Below are 11708 nucleotides of genomic sequence, written 5' to 3'. Positions count from 1 at the left end.
TGGATTATTTTTGATAATTGATTTTTGATAGAGCATTTGTAAAATATAATAAAGATTAAACTATCAAGTAGCATTGAGCATTGAAATTAGCTCCATCACAACAGTGCAACAACATGAACGTATTTTATACAGATTTATTTAGGAGTTGCAAAAAATTTGTCTTTTACCATTGTTATATTAAAACATACCTTAATATGACACGAACAAAAAGTCATTTAATGTAATGTTTTAATGTAAATGTTCAGTTATTATTTTTTAGCAAAGTTAAAATAGTGCACTTTTGCTTTTCTAGAATCGTTTTTACACTGCAGAGGTTGAATGTGAAAAGCTGTGCTCCTGCGAACTGTCCAACATACTGTGTGGTGTAAATCACAACTGTTGTGCTCCTTAACGAGAGCTACTGCCGCCTCTCTCGCGATATTTCCTCTGTAGTCGCGGAACAGTATGGCAGCCGTATCGCTGAGGTCCTGCCGCAGAGGACTTTCACACATATTAAGTAATGGAGGGCTCGCAGCTTTGTCTTCAAAGCCACTGGGAGGTTTGTGCAAGTTTTTGCTTAGTTTAATAAAACTGGATACGCTAAACTTCCATTCAAATGTATTTAAACGCCCAGTGGGGGGTGTGGCGTCTGCGCCGTCCTAAAAATTTAGGGCATTTGAACTGTGCAATGTTTTGCGCAGGCAACAGAGATTTTGCGCCATCTGCTTTGTTCTGATGGCATCAAGGAACGCTTTGATGTTAATAAGAGTCACTTTGGTGTGTTAATGGAGAGTTTGAAGGATATGATGAAAATGTCCACGCTGCGTTTATTGTATTCATGTTGTTCACTATGCTACAATATCTTTTTTATCCAATACCATAGTTTATTTATAGTACATTCAGCAAAGAAGTTTTTCAAATATGGCTATTATGTTTTACATATTAGTCGCTTTTTAAACGCATTTAGCCTAATCGGTGAATAAAAGCATTAACAATATTGTTTTGAACAGGAGACAGGAGACACAAATCTACAATTCAATATGCATCACGACCAGACCTTCCAAAGTTGGCCTATAGAAGAGTGAAGGGAAAAGGCCCAGGTGTGGTGTTCCTGCCAGGGTATGGCTCCAACATGAGTGGGCAGAAAGCTGAGGCACTGGAAGAGTTCTGTAGATCATTAGGGCACTCATACCTCAGGTAAGTCATCCAACACACCATAAAAGAGGGAGCAATGAATACTGAATAGACCAGATTCAATAGATAGAGATAAAGGGGGCCTTTCCCCGATAACCGATACACTCCTTCACCAGAAACAGTACTTCCTTTGCTAAAAAGAAATATATTTAGTTTAGCTCTATTCAGACAACTTTTAAAACAACAGAGAGGCAGTCAGAAATTCAAAAGCCATAAAAACAGTGATCAGTCTTCAGAAATAAATTCAAATAGCTATTAAGTAAACTGTCTTAAGACATTTACATTTTGTTGTTTGATGGCAGTAAATAGATCTGCACTTTTCCTATTACCTGCGCATAATCTGGCTGTAAGTGATGACAAGTGAAAAGTATGTCTCTTAAATGGGGGGAAATGTTTGATGGCAGATAGCGTTGTCTTCTTATAACAAAAGCAATCTAATTTAGGTTTATTTATTATGCACTAAAACAAAACCAAAAAAAAGCGCCATTCACCTGCTGATTACTGGCACTCAGCATGATCAGTAGATTCAGTGACTTTATTGATTCTTTAAACAACCCTGCTATGTTTGAATTAGTTATAAGGTTGAGGTGGGCTTATATATCAGTAGCACCACTTGATGTGATGAGGACGTCTGTTGTGTGTGCCACCTGTTACCTTTTAAATATTGTGCAGACCCCATTTATTCTGTGTTACAGTATGGTTATGGCACAGTCACAGTGAGAACAAAAAAGGTTTTTGTCTTTGTAACAGGTTTTTAAAAATACACCCTAAAATGAATGAAAGGTTGTATGAGTAGAAACTTCATAAATCTTTATCCAAATTTAGATTTGATAGTGTTTGTTGCCTTGTTTTATACTAAATAGTATTATTCCCCAAAATAAGTCCACACACACAAAAATAGAAGTAAAATCTATGTGTATTTAGTTAGAGCAGGTATTTTCATTTCCGTCTCTAAATGTGTAGTTTCATATGTTTTCATTTTTACAGTTATATGTAACTGGCTTGTCATTTTTTTAAAAAACATGGATCCTTAATTTTAGCTGACTTTAACAATGGTAAACAATGAATCATATTTAAAATTATTGTTTTATTTTGTTTCTCTATAGAGTATTTTACCTTTTATGATTTCAAATCTTGCGTTATTCTTTAGTCATTCTAGTGGTGGATGAATGTGTGTCTGTTGGACTGAACACTTGGGGCTTAATCTTATGTTTAGGGTAGGATATAACTGTGTATAGTAATTACAACACTGTTTCCAAGAAGTCTGTATCATGTGTGACATGTAAATAAAAACAATTCAGTAAATTGCAGAAAGTATTAAGACAACTTTAATAGTTGACAATGAGAATTTATCTTTTCAAAAACATGTTGTACTAAAAAAAAATGCTTAAGTTTTTTAATAATTCAGTATGACCAGCTATTAAAAATGTTTAGTTATTTGTTTAGAATACTATTTTATTTCTAAATTAAATATTTTTACGTAATTTAATGTAGATAACATCCCAGAAAATCTCTTTATGTCAGGGGAAAAGGTGAAATGACAGTATTGGATGAATTGAATCTGATTTAAAGCAAGTCATAATTGTGTGGTGAAAATTATTAGATGGGCTCAAGAACATTTATAAAAACCATTTTAAGTCACTGTTACCACAACTGTGTAAACCTTTATTTACCAGATATGCCAACAGAGAACAATTTTTCATTTATAATGATGACCTGGCAAGAGGCAGCGCAAGAAAAACAAAAAAAAAAAACAAATGACATACATACACACAAAACAAAACATTATCATACCAATTTAAAACAGACTGTAAAAAGACAGATAAAATTAGTATAACTAGCTGCAGCTAAAAGCAAGTGCAACAATCTCTTCCCATTTCCATAAAATTTAAAAGATTAGTTGGTATAAAAGAACTGAGCTTTGTTTTCTCTTGCAAATGATTCCAGTCATCTGTAGCAGAAAACTGCAGGCTGAAACTCAGCTCTGAAAAGGCAAAAATATATAAACAAGATTCAGAAACTACCACCATCTCTGAGCCAGAGTTAATTTTAAATGGACAGAAGTATTAAAAATTTATGAGCCGCATGTTGATATCTAAACATCTGTAGCTAATTTCAGCAAAACAATTCCAAACTACATTCTGTTCACATTACAGCTGTGCAGCATGGCTTTGTAATAAAAGAACGGGGGATGCTAAACTGATCTGCCTGTAGTCCATACCTGTCAGCCATGGAAAACCCTTGGCCCATAATGAACAAAGAATATGACAAAAGAGCCGATGAGCAGCTGAAATCCTATATGGAGCAACAATGGAAAAACACTTCGCCATCCAAACTACTGCAGTTGATCTAATCAGAGAGTTTTGTTAAAAGAAGAGGTGATATAAACATGCACCTGTTTAAACGTTTTGAAGCATGTTCTCTGCATCAAATGCAAATGATGCATATTTAAGAATAAACAAATTAACATTGGATGTGTTGCCTTTTTATGAATTTATCAGTAAAACTGTTTAAAAGATTCCTCACTTTCCTGAATGTTTTTGGAATTAACATTGTATAATGTCCAAAACTAAATTTATGGCCTGCCATTGTTTTACCTTCTGACATTTATGAGTATTCACTGTTCTATTTATGTTTTCCCAGGTTTGATTACACAGGCCATGGGGCCTCAGAAGGGGTGTTAGCAGAAGGAACTATTGGTACCTGGAAAAAAGATGTCCTTTTTGTGTTGGATGAATTAGCAGAAGGGCCACAGGTAAATATTTCATGAGCTTACACCCCTTTACCAAATTGCTAATAGTTGTCACTTAATAAAGTTAGTAAACTTTGCTCAGTAATGATGGAAGTTGAGCTTCCTGGTTTCCTTTTTAGAAAAGGTTTGAAATGTCAGATTCCAAAAAAATCATTCAACATTTGTTGATTTCTGTCTTCCACCATCTTAACAGTTTACTTGATACTTGTCAGGAAAGAAAACTAACTGTCTGTATTTCTGTATGAAAACTGACCCAAACAGGATCCCCTTCACATATACATAAGCACATATAAGAACACACCATTGATCAAACACTCATATGAGCAAAACTGTTAAAAAGATAAAAAGAAACTAAACTTTGCACAAAAATGATGATGAACCCACCTAAATGGTTTCATTATAGATCAAATGAAGAAGTGAAATGCCATTTTAAATAAATAGTACATTGGTTGAAGTTCTTTTTGTCATGTCACCTTTGTCTCCAGAAGATGGCGCTGTGTTACAATATGTTTATATAATTTCTATTAAAACAATAACTGCATCAAATTTCCTCAGGTGATTTTTTTTTTTTGTTATTTTTCATCCATCATTGGGTGATTTATTTTACACTTGCTTTGTGGTGTTTCTGCTTCCTTTCAGATACTAGTAGGTTCCAGTATAGGCGGATGGCTCATGCTTCTAGCAGCCATTGCAAGACCAGAGAAGACTGCTGCATTAGTGGGCATCTCTACTGCTGCTGATCATCTTGTCACATCATTCAACTCTCTTCCTCTGGAGGTAGGAGCATATAGTTTTATGACATTTATAAGTTTTGTTTCAATTTGGCAGATATTTTGTTTTCTGAGAGGGATGTTTTCATGTTTATATGCACAGAGTCGTAAGGAGTTTGAAGCCAAAGGGGAGTGGACAGTGCCCAGCAAACATGCAGACGACGGTATCTACAAATTTAGCATGGACTTTCTGCGTGAGGCAGAAAATCACTGTGTACTTCAGAGTCCCATCCCCATCACCTGTCCTGTACGGCTCATCCATGGCCTCAAAGATGAGGACGTTCCCTGGCACATCTCCATGCAGGTGGCAGAACGCGTCCTCAGCCCTGATGTAGATGTCATCCTTAGGCGACACGGCCAGCACCGCATGTCTGAGAAGGACGACATCAAGCTTATGGTCTACACTATTGACGATCTCATAGACAAGCTGACCACTATGGTCTGAGTTAAGGGATAGAGATGTTCCTGAGAGAAGATTGACTATAATCTGGGAAGTCAGCCCTCAAGGAAATTACCAAACAACGGCATGTTACTCTGCCAAATGTGACCTTTTATCCAACCGTTTTTCCCTGTATTTCATCTGTCATTGCTGTCATGTCAACATGCCGTTACAGTACAAACAATATTGAAAGGGGTCTAGCTTTTAGCTGCTCCCTACTATTTTCAGGTTGCATTTATATGTGCTTCAGGTTGTTTTTCAAGTGTTACGTTGGTCAGCCATTATTAGGTCTGCCATTGCTGCTGTCTCTACCATTGTTCTTACTGTTTGGCTGTTATCCCTCTATCTGTAAGTAGATACACAGTTTTCCTGTGCCTTTCTAATCACTTTTCACCTCTTTTGGCCAATAAAACTTCTGCACATTAGAGTGCAGGTCTGCAAGTCTGTGAAAGTGCACAAACACTCTGGAAATACACACAATGGAAAGTCTACGTAAAGCCAAAGTTCTGACTGTATCAAACGTTGTGATGGCGTCTTTCAGCTGCAGGGAATATAAAACTATTACAGAAACCTCTGTTAGATGCTAAAAGGTAAGATAACGAGCAAAAATGAATTAGTTCAAATGTGAGATTTCTTCACAGCTTTTTTTTTTAGTTAAATTAAACAGTCCATATTTCACCAGGAATCAGATAAAAGATTTTCTTGATGTCATCCTTCTTAATCTTCACAACCATGCAGCTCATTTGTTTAATAAGGCAGCACTAGAGCAGCAGTTTGCTGTTAATTGTGCAAGTGGATAGCAGCGTAGTTTTGTAATAAATGTGTATAACTACTTGCGTTGTTATATATATAACAATATATATAGTCTTTATGTAGCTGGTTGGAAAGAAGGTATGAAATGTGACGATGTATCACCCAGTTTCTAGAAGTAATCAAAGTCTAAATATTGCCCACTTTGCTAACCTATGCTCAAAACTTTGCAAACCTGAGTTGTTGTTTTTTTTTTTTTGTTTGTTTTTTTTTTCTAGTTCAGTTTTTTGGTTATATTTCAGTAAGGACAGAATTAACCTGACACACATTTGTATTTGCTAGTGGCTCTGCTTGAGTGATAGTTTGGAACAGCCTGAACAAGCATGTCGCAGATATTTTGTTTATGAATGGAAATACATTTTAGTGCACCCGTTATTCCAGAATGACTGAGCAATCAATTTCAACTGGATAAATGGATGAATGAAGAAAGCAATTGCCTAATGCAGGAGTCGGTAGAGGAGATGAATGTCTGAGCTGAAGCTAATGGAGCAGCATGGTAACTATAGAGCAGAGAAAACAAATTGGTGCCAATCCCAACTTCAATCCCCATCTTTGATTAAAAGAAAAAATTAAATAAACTCTGAATATTATAGTTTTAGGTTGTCAGCACTGAGTCTGTACAGTGTACAATAATCATTGTTGTTTGGTACATCCATTTGAAGTTTAGTTTTGTTGGCTGAACATTGTGTTGCACGATACTCTATACCTGCTGGCCTTTAGTCATTGGGTGGCACACAGAAGGGAGCCAGTGGACTGTTGATTATTAACATGTAATTGTCCACAAGCTGCTCTATGCTCAATGGAGCAAATCAACCACTTATCTCTCTCAGGTCCTCTCAACAGCTTTAGTGACCTTTAACTTATGGTTCAGCGCTGTAGTCAATCATTTTTTTTATGTCTAAACTAAAATGTCAGTATAAAGCGTCTAACAGCATGCCGGTTGTCATGCAGCTGGAAGAAATGGTGCAAAAAGGCTTGGCAGGTGTTCCTGTTTTATTAGTCATGTGAAAAAAGAGAGAAAAAAATAATCTTGTTTAAGACTTAGGTTGTACATATCGGGATTTAAAAAGTCACACGGTACTTAGCAGGTCATAAAATGAGGTAAATTCAACCTCAGATAAACAGCAGCACATGATATTTTAAAAACTGAATCTAGATGCAGAAATGGAGAAAATAAGGTTAACCTGACTTCCAAAGAATCTGGAGTCCATCATTCAGCAGTAAGAAAGGTTCATCTTGAGTGTGATACATTCAAAACAGTTATCAGTTTTCCCAGAAGTGGAAAACTTTCAACTTTCTTTGGACCAAAAACAGCTGTTTAATTGTTGTTTTAACTTGACTTGCCTGACACAGGTGGGTTTTTTTAAGATTTTTTTTTCTGTTGTTGCTGTTTGTTTTTTGTTTCTGAAGAAATAAACCAATTTACTTACTTACTATTCTGGAAATTGGTTGAGTTGTTAATCAGATCCATGATCTCAAGCACACCAGCAAGTCTACAACTGAAAAAGAATCATGGTGTTGAAATTTCCTATAATCAAACTCAAATGCTGTGAAAGAGAGCTGAGGACACATGCTTGCAAATCTCAATAAAGTGAAGCAAGAAGAGTGGACTGAAATCCCCCACAGTGATGTGAGAGACTGATAAAGTCATACATAAATGAATACTAAAAGTCATAGGGTGTACTTTATTTTTCACGCTAATTCTGCTTTTTTTCCTCTGTTTTTGTTGTTCATCTGAGGTTTTATTCATTTAACTTTATTGAAGAAGGTATGCCTTAAGTATATGTTGTTCATGAGTTTGTTAAAAAAAAAAAAGTTGGCTGTGGTGCAGATGCATTAAATGAGACAGCATATTGTCTATGCTGAGCCACAGCTCACATCCATCACACACTAATTGATAAGAAGTGGCTCTTAATATGTGAAGCAATAACCCACATTTTCTATGCTGTCCAGAAACCAAACAAACTTTTTCAGTGGATAAACAGACTGTTTAAAACTAATTTCTCAACAAAAGCAGCCACTACAGCTGAATTAAGCCTAGCATAAGGATAAGATAAATGTGGGGGGTTTGCATTGCATACATTGATATCCAATATTGGCCTGAGCACACAGACAACAAATGAATTGCCAAGTACCTCTGCTTGAGGGTCACTCCACGCCCCACAGAGCTGAGTTTGCACTACACTGACCACCTTCCGGGAGAGGAGTCACGTCGCATCCCGTGTTGAGCGTCTCTAGGGACCCCTCCTGGAGGAGCTGGCATATAAAATCAGTGGCTCGCCCCACCCGGACAAAGTAAGGTCCAGTCTGGCCCAACACGCTCAGCGTTTTATGGATGCTTCAGCAGTTCAGCATCATCCTCAGCCCTGCCCAGCTCAGCGGAATTAACGCAGAGGCACGAAACCACTCTGTTTGCTCTCTCCTCTACAGTAAGTGTTTTTCTTTCAGTCTTTTTTAAAAACAAAAAGAAAAAAAAAACGTTTAAAGTGCGCATCATGTGTGTGTTAATGTCATTGATGCCATGTCGCAGCTACTCTGTGGGCTTTTGTCAGCTGCGCTATGGTTTGGAAAATGTTCCAACAAGCTGCGGCAAGCGGTGCAATGTGGTGTTGTGGACTTAGATAGCAGACTTTGTGAAAAGATTGACTGAATTCAACTTGAAAAAACTGCGCCTCAGAGAGATGGGTAAACACAAGCAAGTGAAGCATCAACGCAGTGATTGTGTGTGCGTCACAGAGGACAGACGTAATTTTAAACCGTTTTGTATTGTGAGCAAAGCCTCATATGAACTCTTGTCCATTCTTGTGTTTTTATATAAAGGCTTGAACTTTTTGCTTATACATTTGATTATTTAATTACGTCACTGTCCACTGGAGGTCATATGAACCATCATCTCAGCATCAATGTTCTCAGTGTGCCGGAAACAGGTTTGATTGTTTCCATAGCAATAAGAGGGCTTGTCCCTTCTTAGGACAGCCGCCAAGAGACCACACCCTTCTTTGCTGATGCTCTTGTGTGCACCTTCAAGAGAAGAAAACCTGCTTTTGTGGCTTTACACTATATATTTGGTTTATGCTGAAGATTTTTATTTTAAGTGTAGGAACAAAACCTACAACCTACAACCCTATAACATTATATTAATATGTTAGGGGAAAAAAAACAGTTTGTTATATTAATCCTATAAAACCTGATTTGTGGCATTTATCTGTTCAGGGTTGCTATTCCCCACCTATAGTGCACTAGATTGTTGGCAGACCTGCCATGGCGAACAGAGGGCCCAGTTACGGACTGAGCCGGGAGGTACAGGAGAAGATTGAGCAGAAGTATGACCCTGACCTGGAGCAACGGCTTGTGGACTGGATTGTTGCACAGTGTGGGGGAAACCTGGAGAAACCACAGCCGGGCAGGCAGAACTTCCAGATATGGCTGATGGATGGAACAGTGAGTGGCTGCAGTGCCTTGCTGTTTAAAATAGAAACCCCTTGAATTTTTTAAGATGTTACATATTTGTTCTGTCATTTACACGGAGCCCACAAAGTTGGTAAATTCAGGTACCTATCTATTTTTAAACCTTCTGAAATTATATTAAAAAATATACATATTTGGTAACGCATATACAAAATGTGTCACCTTAAATAAGGACCAAGATAGTAAAGAAAGGAAATTACTTTCTCTTGAAGAAGAATCATCTTGAGGTAATAATGAGTTTTCATTTGCTAATGTTTTGAACATCACTTTGCAAACATAGAATTTGCAGACAGTAATTCTTGGAGCTTCTGATGGAAAAGTAGACTTAAATGTCAACTAAATATAAATATCACCTTGCAATGTGCTGTATTGTCTTCATGCAGGACATAACAGCTGACTAATGCAACAAAAAACTCAGAAAAATCCATCGTAGAAAAGACAGATGCATCAGTTCCTGCACAAACATTTGAGCCAGCAAATAAGGATAGAGTGCAGCACATAGGAACCTTTCTGCTTCCACATATAATGCAATGGGAGAGGTAGAAATGAACATGCAAAGGTGATACAAAGTCAGTCATGAATATAAAATGCTAAAAAAAAAAAAAATATTGATGGCATTAAGATTGGGTGTGGTAAGTTAAATACACTCAAGGCATATTTCCAACTGCTTCTGTCTCAGATTCTGTGTAGACTCATCAACAGCCTTTATCCAAGGGGAAAGGAACCCATCAAAAAGATCCCAGAAACCCAAATGGCCTTTAAACAAATGGAGAAGATCTCTCAATTCCTGCAAGCAGCTGAAGCATATGGAGTAACGACCACAGACATCTTTCAAACTGTGGACCTCTGGGAAGGTAAAGAGATTTCACAAACTAGCTTCTTGTTTCCTCTGATTACTTTTCACACTAGAGCCATGTGTGTTCTACACATTAGTTTTTTTTAATGCTATATTTTACTATAAAATTTTCTGATCACAGGAAAAGACATGGCAGCAGTGCAAAGGACCCTGATGGCTCTTGGGAGTGTGGCTGTCACAAAGGATGATGGTCATTACAAAGGTGATCGGGACTGGTTCCACAGGTACTAAAAAAGCTCAGATTAAATATTCTACAGTTCTTTCTACTCTATAAATTCTATTTATATAAATTCTATTCTATTCTATAAACAAAGAGCTTCATATCTCTACAACTACATCTTGTAGTGTTTTATGCATTAAGAGCCCCCATACTTCACAATGTAACCATCTTCTATCTGTGTAGGAAAGCACAGGGATATCGACGAGAGTTTACTGAAGAGCAGCTTCGCCAAGGACAGAGTTTGATCGGCCTGCAGATGGGCAGCAACCGTGGGGCATCCCAGTCTGGTATGACAGGCTATGGTATGCATCGTCAGATCATGTAGACCACTTACAAGATAAAATTTACTCCTGCTTCCAGACCTTATTTTCTACTAATACCACAACTCCTATAGCTCCCAAACTCCCCTAAGCTTTGTAGCACCTGCCTTGTTAACCTCAATTTCCCTGGAATTGCTGCTTTTCCCTGACGGTACCCTCTTTAAAATATGATGTCAAGTGTTGTAAATCTTCTTGTTCAAACTCTCTTCCTCACCCTCTCTTTCCTTTTTAATGTGCTATTTCTTCTTTATCCTTCTTTTGTTTTTTTTAAGTTCAAATAATTACTTGATGTGGGTTTCAGTTTAGTTTTATATTGTTTTGAATTACAAACACAAGCCATCATTATTATGCAAATGAGTATTGTATTTTACAGAGATACTGTAAACCTTTGTTATAGCATGATATTTGAATTCTTATTTATATAAACACATATTTACATTTTTGATCATTATAGTAGGTTTTATTACTATTGTAATTATTTAGCCTCAAACCTAATGGAGCTGAATAAGTGATGACGTCTGTACTATCTTGTCTGAAAGCCTTGTTGCAGTATCTTCTGTAACCAAATCAACCTCACGTTGTGCCTGGTTATGGAACTTCAGAGACCAGGTCCAGATATACTGGCCTCAAATTATAACTGAGTGTCATTCAGTCTGAGCCATACCCTTGTTATTTGTTTGTTAGGTTACATATTTGTCCATACTGTGTCCAATCTGTGTACACTGAACAAGTAAATGTGCAGTAGCCAATATGTATGACCGTGAAGTTTCCATTTCTGGTGGCAGATCAACGCATTGCTTGAATGTGCACTTTTATGTGTTATGTTTATATTTTTTTAATATATTTATATCTGGAGGCTTGCAGAAAAAAAGTACTGAAAAAATAAAATATGAGAAAAGA

General features: G+C 37.0%; 2 protein-coding genes across 2 annotated transcripts; both read left to right on the top strand.

Moving 5' to 3' along the window:
- The first annotated feature begins 411 nt into the window (after positions 1 to 411).
- abhd10b (abhydrolase domain containing 10, depalmitoylase b) lies at positions 412 to 5559 on the top strand. Its single transcript, XM_041967806.1, has 5 exons — positions 412 to 538; positions 990 to 1176; positions 3817 to 3928; positions 4565 to 4702; positions 4799 to 5559. The coding sequence occupies exons 1-5, from the start codon at positions 445 to 447 to the stop codon at positions 5138 to 5140; spliced, it is 873 nt and encodes a 290-aa protein (XP_041823740.1). The 5' UTR covers positions 412 to 444; the 3' UTR covers positions 5141 to 5559.
- A 2545-nt stretch (positions 5560 to 8104) lies between these two features.
- Positions 8105 to 11696, top strand: tagln3b (transgelin 3b). Its single transcript, XM_041968354.1, has 5 exons — positions 8105 to 8373; positions 9158 to 9385; positions 10092 to 10266; positions 10390 to 10492; positions 10672 to 11696. The coding sequence occupies exons 2-5, from the start codon at positions 9206 to 9208 to the stop codon at positions 10811 to 10813; spliced, it is 600 nt and encodes a 199-aa protein (XP_041824288.1). The 5' UTR covers positions 8105 to 8373; positions 9158 to 9205; the 3' UTR covers positions 10814 to 11696.
- Positions 11697 to 11708: the final 12 nt, after the last annotated feature.

The sequence above is a fragment of the Melanotaenia boesemani genome, chromosome 18 (assembly GCF_017639745.1).
Source record: "Melanotaenia boesemani isolate fMelBoe1 chromosome 18, fMelBoe1.pri, whole genome shotgun sequence".
Taxonomy (NCBI): Eukaryota; Metazoa; Chordata; class Actinopteri; order Atheriniformes; family Melanotaeniidae; genus Melanotaenia; species Melanotaenia boesemani.
Note: the sequence above shows the minus strand (reverse complement) of the source record. Positions and strands in the feature narration are given on the sequence as shown.

Coding starts and splice junctions, on each gene's coding strand:
- abhd10b (XM_041967806.1), top strand. CDS start 445: ATGGCAGCCGTATCGCTGAGGTCCTGCCGCAGAGGACTTTCACACATA. Junction 3,929..4,564: donor AATTAGCAGAAGGGCCACAG/GTAAATATTTCA, acceptor GCTTCCTTTCAG/ATACTAGTAGGTTCCAGTAT. Junction 4,703..4,798: donor TCAACTCTCTTCCTCTGGAG/GTAGGAGCATAT, acceptor TTATATGCACAG/AGTCGTAAGGAGTTTGAAGC.
- tagln3b (XM_041968354.1), top strand. CDS start 9,206: ATGGCGAACAGAGGGCCCAGTTACGGACTGAGCCGGGAGGTACAGGAG. Junction 9,386..10,091: donor TATGGCTGATGGATGGAACA/GTGAGTGGCTGC, acceptor CTTCTGTCTCAG/ATTCTGTGTAGACTCATCAA. Junction 10,493..10,671: donor GATCGGGACTGGTTCCACAG/GTACTAAAAAAG, acceptor CTATCTGTGTAG/GAAAGCACAGGGATATCGAC.